Consider the following 27,975-nt stretch of genomic DNA (forward strand, 5'->3'; position numbering starts at 1 on the left):
TAAGAAGCTGTTTCCATCACACACCCTTTGAGCCTTGTCTGGGGCTGTCTCTCTTACCTTACATGTCTTGTGGCTCTCAGCTATATCAAGAAATGGATATGTGGTGTCTGAGGCTGGGATGGTTCATTGCACTTAATGCAGTGGCTTGGTGTGACCTTGGGCACAAGTCCATAAGGGCTCTTGTTCTGCTGCTGGCTTGGAGCCCAAAGTTGGGCAGGTCTGCCTTTTGCTTTCCTTGCTGGAGGAATTGCAACCACAGTTTGCTAGAGCAAAGGTGAATTGTGAGACTTCAGTAAACCATGTCTGATGTGGACAATTAGTAACATGGTCTACAGTTGCCTGACCTTTGCTTGTTTAAGTTAAAAAAAAAAAAAAAAGCTGAAATGGAAATTAAAAGGAAAAAACCTATAGGCTACTTAATATTGTAGCGATATTACACCACAAATGAGATAATGAGGAAGCATTAATCCCGTTAGGACAGCATCAATACATCCTGCTGGACCATGGCTACAATTGGTAGTATGTTCATCTACTGACCTCCAGAAAGCAGGGTTTTCCGAAGACAGGTTTGGGGAAACAGGAGCATGGTTTTGGAGACCAGTGAAGGGTCTGCCATTGAGCTCCACTGTGTGAAAGTAGTATCAATTATTGAGAGAAAACTAGATCATGGAACAGAATAAACTTTGATCCTATGTGATCTTGGGCTCTTCTTCCCATGGAGACACAAACTCAGAGCTCCAGGCTGGCATTGCCTGCGATGCCAGGATATGAACCCTATTTACTTTTGTTGAATAGGGGAATGTATGTATTTTCAATAGTCATTATTGATATGTATAACTGTGTAGTATCACTTAACTATTTGGGAATTATTTTCTTCTCTGACAGGCCTCAAAGCACTTCTTCCTTCTTCCTTATATTTAGTTCTTTTTTTCAAGTCATATGTATTTATTGTAGGCCGGAGGGATATCTGGTCTTTCATAGACTCTAGTCCACTGGGATCCATAGTTTATTTTCCCCTTATTCTCACTAAACTGTTGTTGCAGCCCTCCACTACATTTTCCCATGAGCTCTCTGTTTTTTCTGCCTGTCTCAAAGAGCTTTCACAGCACACAGCCCATCCATCCATCCCCAGCCTGATGTACCACTCAGCCCTGGTTGTGCTGTTTCTATCCCATCAGAAAACACCAACTCCCTTTCCTCAAATCCCCTAATGATAATTTTCTTTATACCCCATTTCTGCTGAGTTCCTTGACAGAAACTCCCATGGCCACAACCCCATTCTTATCCTTTAGCCTTAGGTTTCTGCATCTCTCCTGCCTCCATGGCAACATTTTCAAGCTCTCATTGGAACGTTGCGTAGCTTTCATTTTGCTCAGCTAACCATGACAAGCTTTTTGAATGCCCTGTTTTCTGTTCCCCTGGACATTCCTTTTCTGCATTCACTATGGCTGGAGTTCTCTTTCCTGAAGATGTATGACAAGCAGCATCACACATCACTTCAGGCACATCCTCTTAGAGGTTTCTATTAATATAATCCATAGAGGAATAACTTTTCTGATATATAATATGATTTTATTTACCTTCCTACTAACACTCCTATGGCTGTCTAGGATAGCCAGTGTACAAACAAATGATGAGCTTAGCAAATGATTAGTTCCAAATTACTGCAAAAATCCTGATGAGTTCTTAGGATATGTTCAGTAATTTTTTTTCACCTTCCTCCAAAACACTGAGGCAGAGTCCTGGCTTTTCTAAGTAAAAGAAATTAAGGACAAATGCCCCCTGGACAGAGATGAAGGTGAGCACTGTGCCCTTGAGGGCATGGTAGTGCCTGCAGGACTTTGCTGGGGGGTGATTTCTCCTGGACCAGGCTGACTTAATTTGTCAACACCCTGTTGATGTTTCTGCAGCTCAGTTCTCTTCCCCAAAAGGATGATGTGCATCGCACATGAGAAGACTGCAAGATAATTTGATGCTGCAATACCATGAGTGCACAGGGAAGTGGGAAACTTACCCTAGAGCATTAATTAAATGTTTTGATGAAATGCTTGTGAAACATTTCTCAAGACCTCTTTAGATATAAATTGTTCTAGGAATGTAAAGCATTGTTGTAATTATTTCAGGTGATTGTGTCTGCATCCTGTAGCTGTTGAAGTTCCAGCTACAGAAACAGGATTTGAATGACACCCAAGCCAATAAGATCATGATTATAGATACTATTTGCTGCAGACACATACATACAGCAAGAATAAGAGATGACTGGGAGTTTTTTCAGGATGGAGGACTGTCAATAGTCTTTCTTAAGGACCATGCCATCTATTCAATAACTTATTTTTTTTTTTAGGTAGATCTGCTTTGGAATACTTGCACAGGAACTGAAGCTTAATACTTTTTTTCTTCCTCCCTACAGTGTTATTGGCATGAATGCCCTCAGTGCTCAAATTAATTTTTTCTATTAGGCGAACCTTTATCTAGTACTTGTCCAGCCAATGCACCATTACAGGTCAAAACTTGAGTATTTTTTTGTTGCTGTTAAATAACAGACACTGCAGAAACATAGATAAAATGTTCCCTTTTTTATAATCCTGTTTTCCATGTAAATACAAACTAGGGAGTAGATTGTCTTAGATGAGAGCGAATTGGGAAGAGCTCTCAGGCTGTCTGATCTCTCTTGTCTGCTTTGCAAAAGGGAATCGGATTAATGAACATAATCAGGTTAAGGCTAAACAAGGGAACATATCTGGGGGGCATCGGAACTCTGCTGATACCAAAGAACTGTATGGAAAATCGACATTAAGGACCTAACATTGCTATATCATTTAATTTAATAGGAGCAAATAATGGCTTTCAAAGAAGTCAAGAGTGCTGGCAAGAGGAGCATGTGTTCCCAGAGAGCAAGAAAAGAGGGAGCTGGGCGGTGGCTCTAAGGCGCTGGCTTTGGGCAAAGGTTGCTTGGGCTGGCAGTGACTTGCGGAGTCCTTTGGCACCTTGGCTTGCATAGAAAGACAAGCGGTGTGGAGCCTTTTTGGTTTGATGCAGTTAAATTTACCTACAGCCATCTCTGCTGACAGCCTACTGTGTCTTGTAGCAAAACAATGCTGAAGGGGAACAAAAGAGTATACACAGAACAGACAGAGATAGCGATGGCTCAGGTTCAGAAAGACAAGAACAAGGGAGAATGACAAAAAGGGGGAGTGTGGTAAAAACAGAATGAGAAAGAGGGCATAGAAGGTAAAATGATGGAGCAATATTAGACCCTTATTGTTGATTTTTTTTTTTTTCTGTGGCCCCAAGCAAACTGAGAGCAGGGCACAGCATTGTAGCACTGGCTCATGAAGAGGCAGCACTCCTGCCTGCTGGTCTTCATAGAAGAAGCATTTAAAGTTTTCTAGGAGAAGGTAAATAAGAAGTGGAAATGTGAACATGAGGAAGAAGGTCAAGAATTAGAAGGGAAAGGGCACTTATGGTTTCTGTTCAGATCCATTTCCTGTTTTAGTGCCAATTGTATCTCGACAAATACCTCTTATCAACAGAACTTGCTGCTGCACATGATGCCCAAATCCTGCTGGCTGTTACAGACTCCCAGTCTGTGCTGGCGTCGAGAGGGTCACTGTGGGTTTCTGCTTTCCAACATGAAGTAAATATCTCTAAAAATGTCCAGGTTTTTCTGGCTGTGTTTATCATCTTGTTTGACTTTGATGTTGTCTGAGTTTCCTGGGGCAACCAAGGGGATGTTTGATGTTAGGTCTTGAAGACCATCAAGCAAATGTGAATGGAAGTAATAAGAAATATTATGAGGCCTGAAACTGATGCCACTGGATTTTTCTAATTTTTTAAATGTCTGGGTGTTTTGTCTAGGGATTTAAAACTTCTAATTGAGGTTTTCTCTCAGCTGGGGATATTTATAAATTCTAGTCCCTTGTGTCCCTTCTGGATCTGGTAAGCTGTGAGTGTAGCTGTAGCCTTTTACCTGGGGCATGTAAGGTCTCTACTTATCACAGACTTGCTTGAATTTTTTTGGCACTCAATTGTCTAAAACACATTTATGGCTCTGTAAAATGTGGTTCACATCAGTTGTTGGGATGAGACAGTGTTGCAAGGACATGGCAAGGTTGGTGTAAGCTTCATTTCCATATTGAACAGAGCTAAAAATCAGAGGGGCAGATGGTGGGACCCCTGATGGTTTTTTTCCTTATATCTTCCATAATGGAATCAGCTGAACAGAGGCTTAGCATATCTGCAGGCAGTATTTCATTTTGAGATGGGTGAGGCAATTAAATGTGAGCAAAAAAAAACAACTGGGGGAAGCTAATGGGACCTCACCGCTGCTTCCCATGAAAGAATGGCAAGAGAACTATGTGAGATATGGGAATTACCTTGTTGCCTGTTGCAGTAGTAGGTGGTGCAGGTCACCCTGCAGAGTTGGCATGCTTAAACGTTTGAATTGCAAACAAGCAGGTGACTCCAGCTGCTGGTCGGTTCGCAGTTGATACACGAGTGTGCACATCTCTGCAGATCCCTTGTCAGCTGCTCCTATCTGGAAAGTTGTGCGTGGACATGTGAACGTTCTAGGCTCCATCTGCATTGTGAAGCACGCGTGTAAACTTTCTGCAGAGCTCCAGAACATGTGTGTCATGGGGGTGAGGCCGGAAAAGCAGTTGTCCTGAACATGCCCCTCCTACTCGGGGATTAGAGATGCTCAGGGGAAAAGCATAGAGAAGCCGGGACACACCTCCCTGACTCAGTGCCAGAGACAGCAGCAGCTCTTGCAGGTTCACTGGGCCTCTGCTCTCTGGTTAATTGAAACCCTGCAGCTCCATTTCCAGCAACCATCCCCTTCTGTGGGTTAAGCAGAGAGGAGGAGGATGGCCTATGCTGAGGAAGACAGGTAAGGTGCTGTGAAATAGGGGATGCACAGACATCCAAGCTGGAAGGGGCCGGTGGAATTGCATCGCTTTTCCTCGCCTTCTTTTCCTCCTTTTTTTTTTTCCTCCTGTGTGCTTAATGTCAAACAAGGGCTGCTCAGAAGTAAATGTCTTATTACTGAAGAGGAATCTGGCCATCTGCCTGTGTCAGGTGCTGGTATTATGAAATATAGCAAGGAGCAGGTGACCTTGGGAGAGGTTATGGGCCAAAAAAGGCAGATTTTGTGTTTTGGAGAGGCATACTCTGCCAATACGTATGGTGGCGTGCCCTTCTCTGAAACATGATGTTTTATCTGTTTATTGGCATGTATCTGCTTTATACATAGATTTTGCTTTCGACCAACCTAGAAGCACAATGAAGGTGGGGATTTTTTTCATGCCATGGAAGATCTGTCACTGGTGACAGTCCTGTGTTTTGCAACAGATGTGTTTCTCCAGCGGATGACAGCAACCACAATGAAGGGGATTGTGTTTTCAGCTGATCCTGTGATTTAATCCAAAATGACGCTACTGAGCACTATTATTAGGTGTGCTTTGTTGGAGATAGAGTAGCTACAGGGCGCCTTGTGCTACATGTATTAATTCAGGCTGTCAAAAAGCTTGCACAGACCTCCGGCTCATGCAGTTCCAGGCTAAATGCTGCATTTGGTGACCCATGGGTCAAACCTCCCCTCAGCTCCCACTGAGCAGGTATCTTCTTTGCATTTGGAACTTATCTATGCCTGCTGGTCCCCTTTGCTGGAAGATTTCTGAGAACTAAATATTGCAAGGAGGGCACTGCAGATTAATTTTGGCATCTTTATGCTCTCGACCCTGGGAACAGCTCAGGTGTGTCCAAAAGCTTTGGGATGGAGGGGGCTCTGCAAGGTCCCTCTGTACTCACTGAAACTCCTTTTGGTGTTTTAATGTCTTTTGTTTAGAAGAAAAAAAGGCCCTCAAACTCAGCACAGCTCTGTCAGCAGACATTGAATGGAGTTCATCCCACGCTCCTAAAATTTTGGGGGATATAGGAGTAATATCCATTCCTTATTGTTATTTTGCAAGAATGTATGTGCCTTTTAAAAAAAATACTGGGAAAAAAAAGGGGAGGATTAATGGTTACGAGGAAGAGCAGATCTTGGTGACCTCATTCTTTTCTCATTACTGCCACAGGTATGTCAAAAGCATAGATATTACATTTAAATTCTCTTAGTTCCCTCTAATTTGTAAACGAGGATTATAGTTATTCATCAGAGAAATTCGGGGAGAATCATTTGTTAATGTATGTAAAGCATTTCTAAAGCTTTTATCTGACAGCAAGGGATAATATAGTCAAGTGCAGGCTTCATTAATGTTGCTTCCATAGCTTTTATTTATTTCAGGAGCTCTTGGTACACATGGAAAATGCAAAAATATGCTATGGTAAATAAACTTTCTCATTTCCAGACTTTTCCTTTGAAAAGTATTTCAGCTAAGCATGACTCTTCATTTTAATTTGTGCATGTGGAAGTTGTTTCTTCTCATTGATCACAAGTTTCTGACATAGTGAGGTATTTTTGACATCAGTTTGTAACTAGACCATGAGCTGGATGTATCAGATGTTGGACAGGACATACAGCAGGAGCTGGACAGCAAGGAGAATGAAAAGCTCACAGAAGATACCTGTGCGATAACTACTGATCATTTCATTATAAAGAAACAAAAAACATGGAATTGAGTTTCTTTGAGTATATGATGTTCCAGTTAGAAGAACCAGTTGTATGCTGACAGCCGAATCCTCTTCATCAATGGTCTGAGACCTCCTGGAGTGTACAGCACCACTTTGGAAGCTTTTCTGTGTGTCCCGTAAGGCTGCAGACAGCACAATCACAACATGACTGAGGTTTGCACCTCTGGAAACAAGAGACTTGATTAAAAAATGAAAAAAAAGCAGGCTGTGGCTGCTTATGAGCATCTTCTCCAGTCAGTTTTACATCACCTTCAACCTCTTGCTATCTGATTCTCTCACGCCTTAGTAAGCAGATCAGCTTTTCATATAGAGGACCTGCTGCCCCTGCCAATGTTGGTTCACTCCGTGACCCACTTCTCCACCATATACAGTCTCTAATTCTACTCATCAGTGATAACGGTTGAGTCGCCATCAAGAAATGCTGTCAGTGCTCTTGCTTTTGAAGAGAGCTTCCAATCAGCCTTGATATTGACTTTTATAAGATACCTGCTTTGTCCTATTGGAAACAGGATTATGGGATCATTCTGCTATTGATTATGTTCTAAAACTGTGATTAATGCACCTGATGAATACTGGGCTGACAGCCCTGAAAGTTGAAGTCCTTTCTCTTCCCAGGAGACAGATACACAACAGGCAGTGCAATGCCAACTTCTATCCCACCTTCTTTCAATGTGCCTCTGTACTGGATAAGAGAGTTTTTTTGCCAAGGCATTTGAGCAGTCCTGCTCTTAAATGAGATCATGTAAGCCCAGGAGCCCAAATTCCTGTTCTAAATTTCTGTTTTGACATAGACTGATGTCCTTGGGCCTCTTGCCTAGGATGAGGCTGTGGGTCACACCCACAGCCTGTGGGAGAGGATGAACGAGATCCTCATGTTTAGCCTCCTGTGCTGAAACCACAAGGTAGGAAGGAAGTGGATGTTTGAGATGTATTACCAGCCCCAGATGGAAGCACTGAGAGCTGATGGCACTCAAATCTTATGAAGATTGTGTTCTCCATTTCTGTAGAAGATGCTTGTCCCGTGTCCCAGTAATCCACCTACTGCAGAGGATGGTGTCTACTCCTTCATGAGCACAACACCCCAGCTGTGCTGTACAGGTGCCCTTGGCCTGTGTCCTCTTGTGTTTTTCCCCATCAGAGGTTGGACATTCTCATGTACGCACATACAAGCTGCAATTTCTCTGTCTAACTGAACTTTTGCATTCTTTCAGTAACTCAGGAGAGACCGGAGCCCATCAGAAGCTGGAATGGTTATACCTTGTGACATGTCTGTGATCTAGGTATCATTAGCCAGTTCTCCACTGTAGAATGAAACCAGCTAAGAGGATTCAAATGCTTTGCCTGTGGCCAAGGTAAAATATGAGATTAAAAGTGAAACATCTTCAATAATACCAATGAAGCTCCTATTATTTTACTTTTAATGAAATTTGTTTTTCTTTACAGCTTTTCAGGACTTTTATCCTCTGAAGCTTGTTCTTTGGGTGGGTTGATAGCCTCACTGACCTCTTCTCCTTTTGCAGAAATAGCTATGAGGTGTACAAGGAAACGGCAGACTGGTTACGTGCCCGTACCGCCCAGCGCCCAAAGATCGCCATCATCTGTGGATCTGGACTGGGAGGCCTGGCCGATGCGCTGGATAACAAAACAGTCTTTCAGTATGAGGACATCCCTCATTTCCCACGGAGCACAGGTTAGCACAACCCGTCCATCAGCAACCTGCAAAAGCCTTGCAGAGAGAGAACTCAAGACAACGTGCCCCACTTGGCACTGGTCTCAGTCCCTCAGTGGTGAAATGTGTGTTCACAGTAAAAAAACCCATATATTTCTGTGGTGTGGTATTAAACTTTCAGCTCCAGGTTTCACAGCACTTGGCCCCACTGTAATGCAGAACCATCAACTGACAAATCCCTCTAAAGCTGAACACCTCGAGACCTGTACTGAGAATGACATTTTATTAATTTCCAGTTGTAGGGCATGCTGGCAGATTGGTGTTTGGGGAGCTGAATGGACAACCCTGCGTGTGTATGCAGGGACGTTTCCACTATTACGAAGGATTCTCTGTCAGCATGGTGAGTTCTGCTTGAGAAAATCATTCATGTGAGGGGAAATATGTTGTAAAAGATGCGAAAGTGACTGTGGGAGGTTACCTCCTGCAATGAACTTACATGGCTCTTGCAAAGGATCTTGTTTAGGTTTTAGATTTCTCTACAAAAAGTAGAATGGGGAGTTCAAACAGAGGTAGTTGGCTTCTGCCAGGTGAAGCTGATGCTGTGCAGCCATACAAAGTGACTGGTCCTGCTGTAGTCACAGAGCAAAACAGTATTTCATACAAGGCAGATTGATTTACATGCTTTAACTCATTTTAATAAAGATTTAAATCAGCAATCAGGAAACTGAGTTATAGGAATAATTTATGTTAATGGTCTTTTGCATTTATAGAGTTTACAGCTCTTTTTTACCTAGAAAAAACTCCCTGGCTAGTGTAACTTGGTATACTTTACCAGTTAACATACAGAACTATGTGAATATTCAAGTATTACCTAACATGCATGTATATATGTTTATGTTGCAAACACCAATAGTATTTGTTATTTACTGGCTGATTATTTTGGCTGTTTTTTATTTGGATAGCTTTGAGGTTTTATTCGTGGCTGAGGTCAGTTTGCATTTGGATGTAAACTGTAATGCTTGGAAACACTCAACTTTCCATAGAAAAAATAAATTAATGCAGTTGATGCAATACTAGGTATATCAAAACATGTTTCTCTTTTAAAATTAACTAATTTCTTAAAGAAGTGATGTCCATAGTTAGCAAATTTTCTGCCTACAGCTTCTTTGGCATTTAGAGGTAGCAGATCCTCCCAATTCCTTCCAGACTTTTCAAAATCAAGCTTTTAAAATTTTTTTTCCAGTTCCCAGTAGTTCCTTAATTTTGCATGAGCAGGTCACTGAAGTGAACTAACATGGATAAAATGAAATGAATAAAAGAATCTATCTGCTTCTGCAAAATGCATCATTGCTGTAAAAAGCTGGTTTATCAATTACACTCAAGTCCATGAGCATTAAGTAGTTACTTCAATCAGCACAGTGGTTTGATCTCTGCGAGGCTTTGGCTGTGAGGAAAAATTATCTGCATATTCTTTTTGTACTGCATTTATTTGACCTTAGTGCAACTGTAGGAAATCTCTGCTTGAATATTAATGGTATTCATTTTGAGATTAGATTTTAATATGTTTAAACAAAACTAAAATTCTTTCTATTTAAATTAGAGGAATATTTAAAATTGGAGAAAAAGTTTTGTCTTCTTGTAGTCTCATAGACCCTTCTCTGCGTCATGTAAGCTGTCCACGAATTGTGATACTACAAATGTAGTAGTAGCAGCTGTCTACTACTTGTGATACTCGTCACATATGTGCCTTTGGTTCTTGCAGGTCACCTTTCCTGTCAGGGTCTTCTTTCTCCTGGGTGTGGAGATCTTGATTGTCACCAATGCTGCTGGGGGACTGAACCCCCACTTCCAAGTGGGGGACCTCATGCTCATTAGAGACCACATCAGCACATTTGGCTTGGGAGGGCAGAATCCACTGCGTGGACCCAATGATGAGAGGTAAGAAGCATCACCCATCCCAGAACTGGGCAAAATTGGCATGCAGGAGCAGAACAATATTTCTGAGGTTTTAATGAAGGATTTGTGTCACTGCCTTAAAGCAGCTGCATGGCAGGTTGTTTAGTCTTCCAACACAGCTCCGTTACTGGCTTTTGCTCCTGTCCTGATTTATCTCCTGTTATCCAACACTGGAGTTCAAGTGGTGCTGTAGCTGAACAGATCTTTACTAGTCCCTGGCTGACCCCTCAGCCCCCATGTTACCAATTAATCCTTTATTCCTCCAGCCTCAGGCTAGGATTGCCAGTTGTGCCTGCTGGCAAATACATACTGAGGTCAAGTTTGGATCCAGGTACCCCTGAGGGTAAAGTCACAGCAGTAGCTGTGTGCTGTGCCACCTGCCCTGCCTGCCCCAGTATCCTTCCTTGGCTAGTGCTTGCTCTTGCAAGCCTATAAGGAGTTTATATGCAAAACTCCAGAAGGTTTTGTTTTATGAAAGTAGGCTTCTGATCTTTCTCCTGACATGACCAGACGTACCATCTGCTAAAGAGACCCAGTGCTGTCTCTTCTTGTCTGTCCCTCTCTCTGCTGGTTCCTCTTCATTGAGCAATCTGGTGAACTCCTGTGTCTCCAGCCAGCATTTTTCAACAGCTCTTTCTTCATCTTGAAAAAGGATGTGTTTACAGGGCAGGCATCTGGACTGTCCTGGGACCTTTCCAAAAAGAAAGTTCTGGCTGAGAGTAAGGTGGTCTACCTGGCTTCCAGTTAGTTATTTCTTTCCTGATATAACACCAGACCTGGCTCCTGCTTCTGAAGAAGTCTGAAAGGTGCTAGCAAATGCCTCGGGAGAAATAAATGGCAAGAGGACAGTACCCATCTGAAGCAGAACACCTTTACATCTTCATAGGTAGTGTTGTGAGTTGGAGGAAAGAAGGATCAAAAGCACAGAAGCCACATGGAGAAGTGTTTTAAGTTCTCTGGACCTGCACAGTCACTCAGGACCAGGAGGAGAAATGCCAACCAAACATTAACTGTGTCTGGACAAGGTTCAAAGGCAGTGTAGCTGTCTCGCTGCCTCCCAAGAGCAGCTTCCCAGGGAAGGCTGCAGTGCTCTGGGAGGTGACTCTTGTACTGCTGACCAAGGCATCAACATGGGCAAAAGGTCTTTATGAATCAACTTTCAAAGCATTGCAGAGCTTTAGCTGAGCAAAGTCCTCCTAAAATCCAGTCTAGCTCAGCTACCAGGAAGGATTTATCTAAGCACAGCAGAGTAAAACCAGAGGCAATGAAGTGATGTGGAAAGGAAATATACTGTGAGAATCTGAGGACTGAATTTAATAAATTAGAGATTGGCTTCCGCGTTGCTGGCCATCCTTCAGGAGAGAGAAGCAATTTTCATGGTGATGAATACTTATTACCTCAGACCAGATGGAAAAGCTTGGTTTTTGTTTATATAACATTTTAGTGTTTATAAATGTTAAATAAACCACCTACTGCCCTAAACATTCAGCTGGAAGAACATGAAAACAAGCAGGAACTTTAATAGCCTAGATGAGGGACCTGGTCCACTCCTACTGAACTGAGTTGGTAGATATGGCTGGCAGTTTATTTTTCAGATTTTCTCAGCAGCAGCACACCAGTCTTGGCCATATTCTTCTGCTCTACTCAAATCAATAGTATGTTTTGCTCAGTCAGGAACAAAACTGAGCTCTTATCTTAAGATCCAAAGCAAGCAAGAGACCCAGCCTTGAAGCACAGGATGAAGGCTACCTAAAATACAGCCCTGGAGATCCAACATGTGCTAGTCTTCCCATTTTTCCCACAAAGGAGGACACCTGGAATAGGATGCCATTGCCTTAATGTAGACATTTCATACCATCTGATGTTCTACTGAGTATCCAATACCCATTCTCTGGGGCTGGCAGGTGCAATATGAGACCTGCAGGATCTGGACAGGCAGCTGAGAGGCATGTAGAACCTGCTGGGGCATCTCAAACTGGCAATTGGATTGCACTTTTGTCCTAGAAGAGTCTCCAAGCTTGTGCTTGGCCTGATTTTACTGTGCCAGAAACCAAGTGCAGAGCTGGATGCTCTTTCCTGAGTTGTATTTTCTGACTAGCAAGCTTTGTTCATCTGCCTTGCCAAGAGAGTCATTCCTTGAGGCCCTTCAAGCTGGTCTAATGTAGAAATGTAATGGGGGAAAGACTCAAATCTCATGAGATTTGTCCAGTGCAGCCAACTCTGTGTTTTGAGCATGTGCCTGTCAACACAGGGGTGGGACAGCCCTTGCTGCTGTGGTACGGGGCATCCCTGGTCATGAGCCTGTTTTAGTAGCTGCCTGAGTCTTAAATGTTGTGACTGATGCTCCATCAGGCCCTGTGCAAACCCTGTCACTGGGGACAGCTGCTGGGACTTGGTGCCACAGGGAGCCTGTCTACAGACTTGTGCAGGAGAAGCAAAGGGCAGCAGCTGTCTGGACAATGTTTAAAAGTCACTGTGGGAAGTTATTGGGAAGAGAATTGACCATTAGTGCTCCCTGCATACAGGGACCTTGGAAAGACAGTTCCTGAGGGTTTGTGCAGCAGGAACACAGTGCCAGACCTTCCCACAGCCATGAGCTCTGCATGCTGAGTGTCTCAGGTGATTAGATTTAGCAGGAATGTCATGGTGGCAGAAGTATCTCATGATGAGGCTGGGATGAGACAGGCTGCATCTATAGCAGGTCTGCCCTTAACATTTCCCTTTTCTCCAAAGGATGATCATCCCTGAACTCTGATGGAGGGAACGTAGTGGTAGCAATATCACCACAGCTGTACTCTTTGTTGCCTTGCAGGTTTGGGGTGAGGTTTCCCTCCATGTCAGATGCTTATGAACAAGATCTGCTTGGTCTGGCAATGGAGAGCGCACAGGAGCTGGGCTTTCTGAGCTTCATTCGAGAAGGGGTGTACTGTCTGCTGCCTGGTCCCTGCTACGAAACCATTGCCGAGTGCCGCATGCTGCAGGCGCTGGGAGCGGATGCTGTGGGTAAGCTGGTAGGCTTGGCTGGGCACATGGATTAAACATTTAGTTCTGCTACAGGCTGACTTTTTTCAGTCTGCTGGGCCTGGAGAAATGAGCTCTGTGTATTTCTGCTTAGTTCCGTGGTGGCTTTAGCACAGCTCCTAGGATGGATCTGCAGAGGGTCTGTGTCTTTGTGGCTGCCCAGAACAGGGATCCCAACACAATGTTGTTTGTTTCCCGAACACAAAACTCCCATGCTCAGATGGCTCAACTTCAGCAGGGCTGAGTAAGCCCCAATAAGACGTAGTCCTTTTCTATCATCATATTAAATTCTGACACTGCAAGGATTTTCACTGGGCCTCTTCCCTACAAAGCAGCCCTCCACAAGTGTTGATTGTTTAGGGATGTTAATTTATGGATACCTCCCCAGCTGTATATGAAGAGGATAAGCATTATCATCCATATCATTCCTCAAGCTTGACTCCTGGGCCATTGAAGCATCTCACGGAGATCCATTCATTAGTATCTGCAGGTTTGTGTTGTGTGAGGAAAGGAGCTCAGCTTCCCACAAAGCCATTTTTCTTTGCAATTTGCTTTTTTTCAGTCGACGAAGAGCCAAATGACACAGCACTTCAGTACTTCTCTTAGCAGGGCTGCAAGCAGTCTGACACATCTTGAGGGGAGAGAGACATAGCGCATAGGAATCAAATGTGGGAAGTTTATTGTGCTGAGCAGGGTTGTAACTATTACAGCCTTATAAGTGTCACTGCCTTGAACTATTACATGGTTCAGAAATAGAGAGCTGGGGGAGAATGAGACAATGGCATGTGCTGAAGGTACAATCAGGGTTTCCAGCTTTGGAGAGATCTTGTTTTGGTGTAAATCCTCACTCATCCTGGGCCTTCCCTCTCTTACTGTAGGCATGAGCACTGTTCCAGAAGTAATTGTAGCCAGGCATTGTGGCCTCAGAGTCCTTGGGATCTCCCTCATCACCAACAAAGTGGTGACCAGCTATGACAGTCACGAGAAAGCCAACCACGAGGAAGTCCTGCGTGTCTCGGTGGTCCGGGCTGAAGCCCTGCAGAAACTGGTCACACACCTGCTTGGCAAGCTGGGGGAAAGCGCAAACTCTCCCTGACTTCTGGCCACTTATCATTCATACCATAATGTCTGAATGCTGGCAAGTGCTGGGGGAGAGTTGTGGGTGAGACTGTCTCCTTCTGCTCTCCTGATTTGAATAGACCTTTTGATCTTTGTCCCTGTATTTTTGCTGAGCAAGTGCAGAGGTTTGCTTTGAATTTAACCAGAATGATCTCCCAGTTAGCATCCAGTGACCAGAACAGCTTTCTAGCACTTAAACAGGGTCTGACCTCTGGCAGATTCCCAAACCCATGTGTTGGCAATGAGCCCCTCAGTACTGTGGGCTCCAGTTCCCTCTTGTTTTGTTGCAAAGTGTTTGGTGTTTCTCAGCTGTGGTACTTGTGTCTCTGCAGCACCTTCAGTCTCTGCTCCCCCACCACACTGAGCCCCTGTGCTGTGAGCCATGTCAAGAGCTGGTCGCAGGGCTTGGTGGCTGCTAAGAATGCTTTGATAGGACCTGATCTGAAACTAGCAGAAGCCTATGAAAAGACTTGGAGTTTTGGATGAGGATCTGGATACATAAAATGGGGCAGACTAAAGATGAGAGCTGTCTGGAACAAGCAATGCTGCAGAGCAGGCAGGCTGCAAGTGACTTTACAGCTTTGAAAACCACTGCATCCCCATGCATGGGGTGGTGTTCCCTTACCATTCCTGAATGTCTCACCAGAAAGCCCCGCTCACTTCTTGGCTCTTCATGACCAGCTGTTCACTACAATTCAGCATGTCCCAAACACCCCCTCATGCCTCTCTTGTTTCCACCCTTGAATCACTATCACCCTGTTTTACAGGGGGTGAAAGTGCAGCTCAGGTACAAGACATGACTTGTGTGTCCACCGTGTGAAAGTGGCCAAGCTCTAAACACGATCCAGGTCCAGCTCTGCCTGGCTTTGTTCCTTGTGTCTGTGTGTCTTGGACATCAGCAGCTTGAACCACTTGCACTGGAGACTCGTTGCCTTTTGGTGTCCCATGACAGAGATATCACAGTATGAACCAGCGTTTCACCCCACCAGCAGATGTAAGAGCACCAATGGTTGGTTGGAGTTCAGAGACATGAAATTACTGTGAAAATCATTTTGGAATGGGTATGTTTTTCTGACTTTTGTGGTCCTCTTATATGGAGAAATTGAGCCTAACAGTGAGTAAAGGACAAACAGGAGAGGCCACCATGCTTTCTTCTACCAGCATGCTGGTGGTCTAACAAGGAAGTGTGACTGTTCATCAGAATGGTGCATTATTCATTGTTCCCGAAGGGCAAGCTGAGCTGCATATGTAACTGGGTGTGAAACAGTGACTGTAATTATGAGGTAACCTTTTCCCTTCATTTATCTTGGAGATCTCTATAAAGCCCATCACTGTCATAGCTAAATGTTTTCAGTTAACACAGTGCTCTGAACTGAAGACACCCAACTGATCATGGAGAGCTCCCAAACTGCCTTCCTAAATTTAGCTGATCAGTTGTTTATCATCGATGTTCGCCCTCCACTGCAGCCTTCAGCCTTTGTGACATTTCTTCAGCTCTGGGTGCAGAAGGACCTTGTAGCCTGGTGACTTTTTTTTTTTTTTTTCCAGATGGGTATTTCCTTGAAGCCCTTTGTGCTACAATTACTGGTGTCAGCTGCTGTATTTATGGTGCAAATGTTGCCACTAGGAGGAACAGAGTTGTGCTATGCATGTTTTCCATGAAACAGTAGCACTTCAGACACAGGGGAGATCTTGGGGTGGACACCCCATCCCTCTTCTTCTGTGCGGGGTAATCTCTGGTCAGTCCTGACAAATACCTGCCCAGCCTGGTCTTGCAGGCTTCTGTAGGAGGAGGATTTGTTGCCTGTGCTCTAATGGCCAAGCCACTTGTTCAGCAGCTCTCGGTGCTCGGAGGAGCCCTGTGAGACAGCAGGCCTTTCCGTTTGGTGGCTCTGACTGTTGAGATGGTCTCGGGGACCAGCTCTGCTGGTGACATGCAAAGGCAGAGAGACTCCAGCTCCGCCTTCCACAAGGCTGCTCCTTTTTCAGGTCCAGCGGGAGTGAAGTGCTTGTCAGCAGTGACAGCAGAAGCAGTGAAATGGGAAAAGTGGCAGATGTGCAAAGCAAGAAGGAAACACTTCTACCTGCTCCCTTTTCAGATTTGTCCCAGTATGGGCTTGTTACAGGGTGGAGAGAGAACAGGTAATTTCCCCTGCCTAGAAAATGGTGCTTAACATTCATCTAATTAATAGCTGGTAAATACAAAGTCTCAAGTGTGAGTAAAGACAGCTGTGCAGCTAGCTGTAACTACAGAGCAGCCGGAGGAGCTGAAGCTGGGGTTTCAGTGGACTCAATCAGAGTCTGGCTGGGCTGCAGCATGGAGGGAAGCATCCCAAAAACCCCCGGTTGGGCTGATACTTCTCAAACCAGGCTGGGGGTGATGAGGAGGATCTTGGCACCTGCTTTCAGCAGGTGGGTCTGCTCCTCTCTCCAGTTGAACCAGAGGCAGAGCATGAAAACCAGGCTCTGCACTTGTATCTGAATACACCTTAAATACAACTTGAAATTTAATCTGAATATCACCATGCAACTGAATCTTTGGGAAATCATGTTTGTTTCTAAAGGAACATTTTCTAAATAGCATTTGAGCCCTGTAACATCCCGATTTTTGGCCCTGTAAATGATAAGGAAGATGCCCTGGTGACCTTGGAAGGGATCTTGTTCATGCTTTAGGGGAAAGAGGGGAAATAGAGTTAACAAGTGGGTTCATCTTGTTTTGGAGAGTCTTATATTATTATTATTTTTACTTTACTGCTGATGAGTTTTAAAAAACTGAATTACAGTGGTGCAAGTGGGGGAAGATATGTAGGGAAGAAACTGGGAGGAAATAAAACCTGGAAAAAAAGTGGTTTTGTCTACTCAGCCAACACCATGGGTTAGAGAGGAAGGAGTCCCCTGCATCCAGCTCTGGGCTGGAGAGCAGCCCTGGGGACCAGAGCAGCAGGGCTCAAAGCTCAGGATAATCAGGGTCAGGATTTGTCCAGGACTTTGCACAGGTATTTCTCACTGATCCTGCTGGGCTGGGGAACTCTCAGATGAAGAAATAGCAAGAATGAAACGACTTCAACTAACTTCTGAGCAGCTGAAGGCTGTGATGCGCTGTGGGGGTATTGGAATGGCAAGTCCTCTGCACCAGAGGCAGAATGTGGTTTCCTTGATGCTGCTCACAGGACTTTCTGTGGGACATAGCACCGTCACTCAATCCTGTGCCTTTTATTTTGTGCTCTTGGTGCCTTCTGGCAGAGTGCATGGCAAACTTATCAGGTCATGGACTTCTGCTGCTTCCAGTCCTCTGGGGAAGATGGAGGTGTTGTATCAATGCCCTCATGTGTGATTCACATAGAAGCCTGATGTTAAGAGGGCAAACCTCTGATAAAACCCTTGGCTGGACCATACTCTAAGTTTTTAAGCTGTTATCTGAGAAACAGCCCTGCAACCAAGCCCCAGACAAATCTCATTGTCGGCTCTATCCCGTTTGCTTTACAAGGCTTGGTTTCCCAGACTCTCTTTTACATGAGATTTGCCGTTTGCGCACTTTTCTACATAAAAGTAAATGGAAAAACCTTTTTTAAAAAAAATGCACTGTCTCAGCTCAGCAGCTCAACATATTCTTTGCCTTCAAGTTATCAAAATTCCCTTAGACATTTCTCTTTACTGAAAACCTGCAGTTGAATTAAAGGGGTTTTGCTATGGTGTGTGGGTCTTTCTGTTTTCCCAAATGCTTTAGGCTTTCCCTGCAAGGATTTCATGTGCTGGAAAGAATTAAACTCTTCCCTGCCATGCTGAAGGAGGAGCAATGCAGGTCATGGCATCTGGCTGATCTCATTTCATTACTGAATTAAAGCCTGATTCTGTAAGCAGCGTGATGGTCTGTTATTTCAAAGATCTCATGGCACTTTCAGAGATGAGTTGGTTTAAGAGCCAGAACATGGGTGAAGGCTGGAGGGGACCATCCAGCCTTTTCTCTTGCAGAAGGAATGTCCTCTCCTGCCATGCCCGAAGCCTGGACACCCATGCTGGGAAATGGCTTTAAACCAAAGGACAACCATCATTTGCCTTCCTTGAGTAACGCTTCACAGCCTGCTCTCTAAAACTCTCTCAATCTTAGCAGAGCCCTTCTGAAGTCATGAGCCGCTCTTGCCGCCTGGGTGCTTTGTCCCCAGGGACAGCAGGGAGTGGGTTCAGGGCACTGCTGGAGCCCACATTTCACTCTCAGGTCCCAACTTGGAGAAACCTGGTGTCTTCATCAGTGGAGAGGTGCATGTCCTGGAGCAGGGGGACAGTGTCAGGCTGTTGTCCCAGAGCCACCCCACTGTGGGCTGGGGCTCTGCTCCCAATAGAGTGGATGCTGGACCAGTGCTGGGGCTCCAATGCTGCCCTGTCCCCCTTCTCTCCCCAGGCCAGGTACGTGTGGGGACACATGTCTAAACCCAGTCCTGCGTGGCAGGGTAGTGGGTGTCCACTCTCTGCCCCCAGGAAGACTTTGCTCTGGAGGGACGGGGCTGGAAAAGCAACAGGCTCTGCTGAGGAAAATTGTGCTCCAATAAAGGGAAAAATAAGTTTTTTAGGACTCACTTCCATGCCAAACCCCAGAAATGTGAACTGAGTACCTGGGACACTGTTCGGTGTCCCTGTGTGTGCTTGTTGGCTGTGTTGTGCAGCAGGGAGGTTGTCCTGCTGTGCTGGGTCCCAGCCTGGCTACCCCATGGGACAGTGGCACAGCATCTGCCTTCCCATGGCCTGAGTCTGGCATCCTGCCCTGCCCCAGCTCCCCATGGCATTAAAGCCAAGCCTGGGCACATCTCCCACTCCTCAAGCTTCCTCCCAGAAAAGGGCTGTGGGCTCTGTGATTTGGGATAAGCACCCCCTTTTCTCGTAGCCAAGAGACAAAGAACAAGAGGCGCCAGCACCCAGCAGGATGAGCAGTCCCCCCAAGAACTCCCCGCAGCTGCCTGCCACCAACTATGTCCCTGCTCTGTGCACATCTAAACTTTTCTGCCTTCTTCTCATCTTTAATTAAGCACTTCTATCAGCTGAGCCTTCTCACTGGATCTGAATTATATTTTTTTCCCCGTAGCCATGGCAATGCTTCCCCTGGGCAGGCTGTGCTCAAGCCAGTGATAAACCCCGTGTGTGGCTGTTTGTTTGGGCCTGGAAATTTCCCTGCTGTTTGGGAAAACTTGGGAAAAGAAAATCCCCTGATGAGCCAGTGAGCAGCAAGGGGAGCGAGGGTGAAAAGTGTCAGTGTTTGGCGTGAGCATCTCTCCCATCCCTCCCAGGAGACCCCCTCCAGCATGGACGGCAAAGCCTTTATCTGAGGTTTCCTTATTTTTTCCTTCAAAAGACGGGCACAGTGTCCAAGTTTTGTGTCCTCACCCAGCCATGGGTCGTGGGTTGATGGTCCTGCTGTGGCCAGTGCATGGTCCCTTGGTGGTGGTGGCACTGGCGCTGCCTCTGTCCTGCTCCTCCCGCCGAGATCAGTAAATCATGAGCCATGAAGCTGCTGTCAGAAGCACAGTGGGACAGAGGGGCAGGGACAAGGTGCACAGATGCTGTGACACAAGGCAAGGACGCAGTGACAGGGGTAGGGCTGGGTGACAGGGCTAGGGCTGAGTGGCACAGGAAAGGATGGAGGGACTTGGGGAAGGGATGGAGTGACAGGCAGGAGGGGATGGCAGGCCAGGGCAGGGTGACAAGGCAGGGCTAAGGGTCAGGACAGGGGTAGGTGACATCAGGCAAGTGGCATGGAGCAAGGGTAGGTGATGGAGCGGTGGTAGGTGACATAGGACAGGGATAGATGGTGTGGGGCAGGGGTGGGTGGCACAGGGGAAGGGTCAGTGACATTGGGCAGGGCGGGTGACACAGGACAGACATTGGTGGTGCAGGGCAGGGACAGGTGACGGAACAGGGGTAGGTGACATAGGGCAGGGGTAGGTGACAAGGCAGAGACAAGTGGCACAGACTGCCCCTCACGGTACCCAGTGCAGAGCCTGCCGGCCCCGGTGTGCCCGTGTCCTCGTGTGCTGGTGTCCGGGTGTCCCGGTGTCCCTGTCCCCCACTGCAGTGCCGGTGTCCCTGTCATTCCACCAGTGCCCCGGTGTCCCTGTCATCCATCCAGTGTCTCGATGTCCCTGTCATCCTCCACCCCCGGTGTCTCTGTCACCCCCCTGGTGTCTTTTTCAACCGTTCGATGTCCCTGTCACCCCCCCCGCGCCGCGATGTCCCAGCGTCCCTGTCACCCCGCGCTGTCCCGCTGCCGCCCCGTTGCCGGCCGGTGTCCCGTGCCGGCTGCGCCCCCTGGCGGCGCCGGGCGGCTCCGGCGGCGTCGGGTATAAAAGGCGGCGGCGGACGGGCGGCGGCGGCAGCGGCGGCGAAGGCGGCGGCAGCGGGAGATGGCCGGCCCGCAGCAGGCCCCGCACCTCCACCTGGCCGAGCTCACCGCCTCCCAGTTCCTCGACGTCTGGCGACACTTCGACGCGGACGGTCAGTCCCGGGGCGCGGGGGACCCGCCGTCACACCTCACACACCGGGATGAGCATCCCCGGGAGCGCGGGAGCGGGAGGGACGATGGAGAGTCCCCGGGCATCCCGTCGCGGGGAGCCCAGAGGAGGAGGGAGAGCCTCTGCCACCGCAGCCCGGGGAAAACGGAGGGTCCCCGGCGCGATGGAGAGTTCCCGAGGTGCAGCCCCGTCGGGAAAGCTCCGGGATCGGGGGAACGATCGGCCCTCACAGGACCTCCCCGTCGGGAGAGGACGGGACGTCCCAGCACCGCAACCCTCCAGGAGCCCCAGCCCGTGGGATGTTGAGCCCAGGGGCGCTCCAGGTCTGCCGGGGTGCAGGGTCCTCCGAGAGCTGGGATTTGCTCAGGACTGGTGTCACCTCTGGGTGCTGCCGGGGGATCCTATTCTTCCCAGGGTGCCCTGTCCCAATAAACCCTTGCCCAGTGCCCACCCTCTGTCCCTTCCAGCCCCCTGCCCCCACGGTTCCCCATCCTTTGTGCCTGGGTTGCCCAGAGATGTGTGGGGCAGTGCAGCCACCAGCCTTGCCACAGGGCCACTCCATGGTCCTGGAGGTGGGGGGTGACACAGAGAATGTCCCCTGCTTGGAGCAGAGTGAGGAATGGCCCCTCCAAGGCTGGAGCAATTTGTCCCTCCCTGACTGCTCCCCAGCCCTGCAAAAACCTCTCCCCAGGGATGCTGTGGCGGTGGCTGTGTCCCCAATGGGGATGTTGTCTCCCCACAGAGTCACAGCTGGACATGCCACCCCCTGTCCCCATCGCTGCCAGCCCCCCAAAAAGGGGGGAAATGCAGAAGACAGCATCATTTTAGTGAGAAAATAGTTTTCTTTCAGCACCGTGGTGCTGTGAAAGAGAGCAGCCCAGGGAAGAGCTCTTGCGTTTCCCTGAGTCTCCCAGCCCTGGGGGAGGTTTGGGGACCAAAATTCTGGGAAAGCATCATGCAGCGTCCCCAGCTGCACTGCTGGAGCCAGAGCTCAGCCTGCATTGGGTGTCCTCCTGGCCACACCGTTGGGGCCCCTCCTGCAGCCCCAGGGACACTGGCATGGCTGTCACTGTCACCACTGGAGCTGGCACTGGGGCAGCTGTGGGGGCTGGGGAAGGCGGGACAGTTGCACCCCTGTGGGAGCGGGCAGCTCCTGGTGTGGGTGTCCAGCTGCGCTCTTGGCTGTGCTCCGTCATCTCCAAAACACAGGAGCAGGCACAGGTCCAGTGTGGCCCGTGGGCAAGGTGCCCAGGAGAGGAGGAACTCAGGTGCCAGGGAGATGGTGGCCTTGACAAGGACAGTGTCCGGCCACATCGGGTGGGAACGCCAACAGCTCCGGCCACTTCCTTCTGCCCATGGGCACAGGGTGATGGAGGGACCCGGGGTTCATGCCCCTGTGGATAGGGCTGTCTCATCCAAGCTCTTCCCCACACTTAAACCCCTCTGATGGGACTTTTACCTATTTCCTCATGCTCTGGAGATGTTGTTCCGTTGAGGGTCTTTGATGTTCTCGCTTTGCCAACCACAGCTCCACAGCACGGGGAGGCTCCGGGGATGCTGGTGCAGCTGCACAGAACGGCCGTGGCTCTCCAGAGGAGATTTTCTGTACGGCTTCACACCCTGCCGCTCTGTGGACATGGATCAGACCCGTCCAAGCTGCTGCTTGGAGGAAAACAAGCTACCGGCCATGGCTTTTCTTGGCACTATTATTTTTCCTGGCTCAAAACTCTTGCTGATTCTTTTTTTCCAACTGGAAAGAGCTTGGGGCTCTCCCATATCTGCAAATGCAAAACCCTGGGAAGGGCAGTGGAAACCCAAGCCCCTCAGCAGCTCATACCAGCACCCCGACATCACCAGAGCCCCTCATGCCCTCCTGGGAGGGATGCTGCTCATCTGGTGGGAGGGAGGTGCCCTGGGGCTTCCCCAGGTGCTTCCAGCCAGGTTGTGGACAGGTTATTCCCAGCTGCTGTGTTGCAGCGGGGAGAAGATGCTGCCTGGGAGCCCACAGGTGACAACACCAAAGGTGGTGCAGAGCAGGGCACCACAGTCCAAGCCTCCGGAGGCTGAAATGGGAAAGGGGTTTTGGGGGCGGATGCCCACAAAGAAGAGCTCGGGCTGTCCCTCCTTGGTGGATACATGAGACAGGGACCATTCTGAGCCCCCAGATACCTCAGAGCTCTGGGCTCCCTGCCCTGGGTGCTGACCCCATCCCAGGGCTGATCCTGCACCCGGGGGCTGATGCTGTGCTGGGTGCCTTGTCTCTGCCCCCTGTTTGCCCTTGCTGACGCCCTCAGTAAGTCAAGAGGAGGCAGTGCTGGATGGGGGACGCTCAGGAAGGAGAGGTTTAGTTAAACCACCTGGTTACAGCATCAGATGCAGAAAAAGCCACAAATAACAGGATGGGGACAAAGCCCCTGTGCCCTGCAAGCGGATGCAGGGAACAAGCGCAGGGCTGCGCCCCCTCTGAGCTGCAATACGTGGGGCTCCAGCTCTCCGCAAATTCGAGTAGCACTGCGTTTGTGTAACACTCGCCATCAGATGGCTTTTCTTTGCTGCGACAGTCACCTCACAGACATGTCCCGGTGTGGAGGGGGACAAGCACTGTGTCCCCCGGGAGCATACCTCCCTCGCTTCCCACCCTCTGACACCAGGGGGGGTCTTAGTGCATTTTTTTCCTTCCCTAGGAAATGGCTACATCGAAGGCAAAGAGCTGGAAAATTTCTTCCAGGAGTTGGAAAGCGCCAGGAAGGGGGCGGGTGTGGTAAGAACCTCTCCTGGTTTTGCTCCCCCTCTTCCTCCTTTCTCTCCTGCCGGAGGGTTCAGGCTCAGGACCCGGGCACTGTTGCCGGTTCCCAGCAGTGAGGCAGGCGGGGGACACTGGCACAGGGAGGAAGGTTTAATGCCCCTCGTCCCCTCTCCTTGCTGGCAGGACTCCAAGAATGACAACCTGGGTGACAAGATGAAGGAGTTCATGCACAAGTATGACAAAAACGCGGACGGCAAAATTGAGATGGCGGAGGTGAGTGGTGCTGGTTCTGCTGATCCTCAGGATGCTCCTGGTCCTCCCCTGACATTCATGTTCCCCACCCCGATGCTCATGTTCCCTGCAGCTGGCCCAGATCCTGCCCACGGAGGAGAATTTCCTGCTGTGTTTCCGCCAGCACGTGGGTTCCAGCTCGGAGTTCATGGAGGTGAGTGGGATGGGCTGTGCCAGGGCTGCCCATGAGATTTGGTCCTCAGTACCCAGCTCCACCACGGAGAGACGATTTGGAGCTGGCATTGCCCAACCCACCCCAGCCTCCTGCAAACTCTTGGCTTAAGCTCAGCATCAGGAGGGGAGGTGGGGGCATGCTGGTGTGGATGGTGCTGGTTTAGGTGGGGAGAGCAGGAGTGTGATGAGTTCCCAGTCCTCAGTGCTCCTCAGGCACCTCTGAGGGCAGCTCAGCACCTTGTCCTGGTTTCCAGGTGAGGTGAGCTGTGAGGATTTGAAGCTTTTCTGTACATTCCTCCTTTGGGGTGGTCAGTCCCTAATGCCCCAGGGATGTGCTGACGCAGACAACAATGCTCTGGGCCACCCCAAGACCTCACTGTGGGCTTCAGCTGGGGGTGATGTGCAGCATCCTGAGGGGAGCTTGTGCTTGGAAAATGAAGCCAAAGTGAAGGCAATAGCTGAAAGAGGAGTGCTCTCTGGCACAGGCAGGGGGGAAAGTGGGCACTATTGTTTAATTGGGGGATGCAATTAAATATTAAAGCCCGGCCTCGCATGTCGGGGTGAGGATAATAGTGCTTGAACTCTTGGCATGGGGCTGAACAAAAGCATCCAGCACCCAAGGGAGAGCAGGTGGTACCGGTGATGCCACCACGAGCTGAGACCGGAGCTGTGAGATGACGCCATCTCTGATGGGTGGTGGGGGATGCTGCGGGCTATGGGGATACACACATGTCGAGGGGGAAACATGGGACGCAAGCCCACGCTAACATTCACGGTGGTTGCTTCTCAGGCTTGGCGCAGGTACGACACGGACCGCAGTGGCTACATCGAAGCCAACGAGCTCAAGGTGGGCTGTGGGCAGGGGGTGGGCTGAGCCGTGTCCCCACCAGGGTTGAGGACATCCAGCACAGCCCTGTCCTTCCAGGGCTTCTTGTCGGACCTGCTGAAGAAGGCGAACCGGCCCTACGACGAGCCCAAGCTGCAGGAGTACACACAGACCATCGTAAGTGGGCCCTGCGGGTGGTTCCAGGGTCCACGACTCTCCCAGGGGCAGCGCAGGTCCCCTCATGGGGGTCTCACCACCCCACGGCAGGTGGGAGGGAGAGGAGGTGGCAATGGGTGACCGGGTGCTGCTTGTGTCCCCACAGCTGCGGATGTTCGACATGAATGGTGACGGGAAGCTGGGGCTCTCAGAGATGTCCCGGTAAGGTCACGGGCAGTGGGGAGGGAAAGACACCCCAAAACACTCGCCTCTAGGGAGAGTCTGCTCCAGCTTCCAAGGAAAACAGTTTTCCTCTTTAATTTGCTTCTGTTTCTGAGCAAAAAGTAATTTTGGATTTTAAAAATGTCTTTTCCTGGTGCCTTCCCACTCATTCCTGCCCTCCTCCTTTTTCAGACTTTTGCCTGTGCAAGAAAACTTCCTTCTGAAGTTTCAGGTAAAATAAAAATAATAATAATAATATTGAAAACAAAAGTTCCTGCTCCCTACTTGTGGCTCCATTTCCCCCTCTCACACCCTGGTGTCCCTTGCCACTGCCCAGGGGATGAAGTTGTCCTCGGAGGAGTTCAATGCCATCTTCGCCTTTTACGACAAGGTAGGGAGCCGGCTCCTGGGAAACGGACACAAAAAATGTAACTCTGAAAAAAACAAACAAAACCAAACAAAAAACCCAAACACACACAAAATTTTAAAAATCAACCAAAAAGCAAAACAAAACAAAGATTTAAACAAACAGACAAAAACAACAACAAAAAACCAAACCAAACAAACACAAAAAACGAAAGCCAAAGCAAAATCACATGGTTTTGGTTGGGTGAGTTCCTTGCTCTGATTTGGGGGGCTAGTGCTGGGTTTTCCCTGGACTGTGCTGGGTGAGGGTCTGGGGGTGCCCCCGCACCCATGCCCAGGGTGGGCTTGTGGGGCTCGTGTCCTTGTCCCCGCTGATGTCCCTCCCTCGTTACCCAGGATGGGAGTGGCTTCATTGATGAGAACGAGCTGGACGCGCTTTTGAAAGACCTGTATGAGAAGAATAAGAAAGTAAGAGGAGAAGACTAAGTGGGGTACAGAGCCTGGGTGCCCCCAAGCCCCCCCTGTGCCTCCTCCCCTCTCCCAGCAGCATCTTCCACCTGTGTCCCTCTTCCCTGGGGACCAGGAGAGATGCTGGTCCAGATGCCAACCCTGCGTCCCCACGGGATGCTGCACTGGACCTGGGGAGGGGGGATTGTCCCAAGCCTGGGAGTGCCCCCCAGGGAGAAATTGGGGTGCCCAGCCCCACCAGTCTGCCTTCTTTGCAGGAGATGAACATCCAGCAGCTCACCAACTACAGGAAGAGCATCATGAACCTCTCTGATGGGGGCAAACTCTACCGCAAGGAGCTGGAGATCGTGCTCTGCAATGAGCCCCCCATGTAGGACCCCCCAAACAATGCTCCTCCTCCCCAAAAATGAGCACAATGGGGGAGCACCCACCACTACAGTGCTGCTGGGGGGACACGGGGGAGTGGTGGGCCCCCCATTTCGGTGGCTCAGCGCCCACCTCCCTCCCAGTGCCCCCCAGCAGCTCTTGGGTTGTTAAAGTCCCAATTTGGGGGGAAAGCTCTTTTTTTTTTTAAATCCATCCACCTGTTTTGTTTTGTTTTGTTTGTTTGTTTGTTTGTGGGTTTGTTTGTTTGTTTGTTTTCCAGGGGCGGGGGTGTGTGTGTTTTCATTTGTTTGCTTTCTTCTTAAGTTTTTCTTGTTTACCAAAGAAGAGTTTACAAATAAATTCAAGTACTGCTAGACCCGAGCCCCACTGTCCCCGTCCCACAGGGGGTAGCAGGGAAAGATGGGGCTCCCCTATGGCCTCACTGGGGACACGGCTGCTGGGTGGGGGGTGAGGGAGAGAGATGGAGCTTTTCAGAAAGCCCTTATAGATTGGGCAGGGGGGGAATTCCTGAGGAGCAGAGCGCAGGCAGGCTGGGGACACTGATGTCCCCAGCTGGGTGACCTGCAGCACACTTCCCAGTAACTCGCGGTTACCCGTCCCAGACACTGGTAAAGCTTCAGGGAGATCCCAAGGGTTGTGTGTCACCCTCCTCCCACCCAATTTAGGAAACCAGTTCTGGGGTGGCAGTGCTGGTGGAGTCCCAGTGCCACCTCTCCCGCTGGCAGGGGTGGGCACCCTGGTCCCCCCACCCAGTGGCCTCTCACTGAGATGGGTGCTGGGGGCATGCAGGAGGTGCTGGCTTCAAGGCTGAGCCCCCCACGGGTGTCAGGGGGTGCAAGGTGGGGTGGCCGTGGTGGTGGGGTGAGTGCAGTGCTGGGAACATGGGGGGTCAGCCCCTGTGCCCCAGTATGGCACAGTATAGGTCTGTGTAGCCAACTATGGTGCAATACAGTCCTGGATGACCCAGTATGGTTCAGTATGGCCCAGTACAATCCTTTACTGACCAGTATGGCCCAGCTCAGCCCTGTACAGTCCACTATGGTGCAATACAGTCCTGGATGGCCAATACAGCCCAGTATAGTGCAGTACAGTCTTTTACAGACAAGTACAGTCCAGTATGGCCCAGTACAACCCTGCACAGCCCAGTATGGTACAATACTGTCCCATATGCACCAAGTATGGCTCAGTATGGCCCAGTACAAACCTGTACAGCCCAGTATGGCTCAGTACAGCTCAGAACAGCCCCGTACGGTTCCATATGGTCCTGTACAGCCCATTACAGCCCAGTGTGGCCCCATACCACCCTTTACAGACCTGTGTGACCCCATATGGTGCTGTATGGTCCTATAGAGCCACGCACAGTCCAGGACAGCGCTGTGCAGCATAGCACGGTGCAGTACAGTCCTCTATGCCCCAGCACGGCCCAGTATAGCCTGGTTCG

General features: G+C 49.1%; 2 protein-coding genes across 3 annotated transcripts; both read left to right on the forward strand.

Moving 5' to 3' along the window:
• The first annotated feature begins 4,718 nt into the window (after positions 1 to 4,718).
• On the forward strand, positions 4,719 to 18,255 carry LOC136107120 (purine nucleoside phosphorylase-like). Of its 2 annotated transcripts, none has more exons than XM_065847936.2 (6): positions 4,719 to 4,888; positions 8,154 to 8,323; positions 8,599 to 8,702; positions 10,065 to 10,240; positions 13,071 to 13,261; positions 14,158 to 18,255. In XM_065847936.2, exons 1-6 carry the CDS (start codon positions 4,866 to 4,868, stop codon positions 14,373 to 14,375), a joined length of 882 nt encoding a protein of 293 aa, XP_065704008.1. In that variant the 5' UTR covers positions 4,719 to 4,865; the 3' UTR covers positions 14,376 to 18,255. The 2 variants fall into 2 exon arrangements, with proteins under 2 accessions (XP_065704008.1, XP_071670334.1); XM_071814233.1 differs by lacking the exon at positions 4,719 to 4,888 and adding an exon at positions 7,830 to 7,985.
• Positions 18,256 to 20,750: 2,495 nt separating this feature from the next.
• Positions 20,751 to 26,887, forward strand: CALB2 (calbindin 2). The gene is made up of 11 exons (XM_065848116.2): positions 20,751 to 20,881; positions 23,583 to 23,659; positions 23,828 to 23,917; positions 24,009 to 24,089; positions 24,900 to 24,956; positions 25,035 to 25,112; positions 25,258 to 25,313; positions 25,506 to 25,545; positions 25,651 to 25,704; positions 26,076 to 26,147; positions 26,405 to 26,887. The coding sequence occupies exons 1-11, from the start codon at positions 20,791 to 20,793 to the stop codon at positions 26,519 to 26,521; spliced, it is 813 nt and encodes a 270-aa protein (XP_065704188.1). The 5' UTR covers positions 20,751 to 20,790; the 3' UTR covers positions 26,522 to 26,887.
• The last annotated feature ends 1,088 nt before the right edge of the window (positions 26,888 to 27,975 follow it).

The sequence above is a fragment of the Patagioenas fasciata genome, chromosome 13 (genome assembly GCF_037038585.1).
Source record: "Patagioenas fasciata isolate bPatFas1 chromosome 13, bPatFas1.hap1, whole genome shotgun sequence".
In the NCBI taxonomy this organism is placed as follows: Eukaryota; Metazoa; Chordata; class Aves; order Columbiformes; family Columbidae; genus Patagioenas; species Patagioenas fasciata.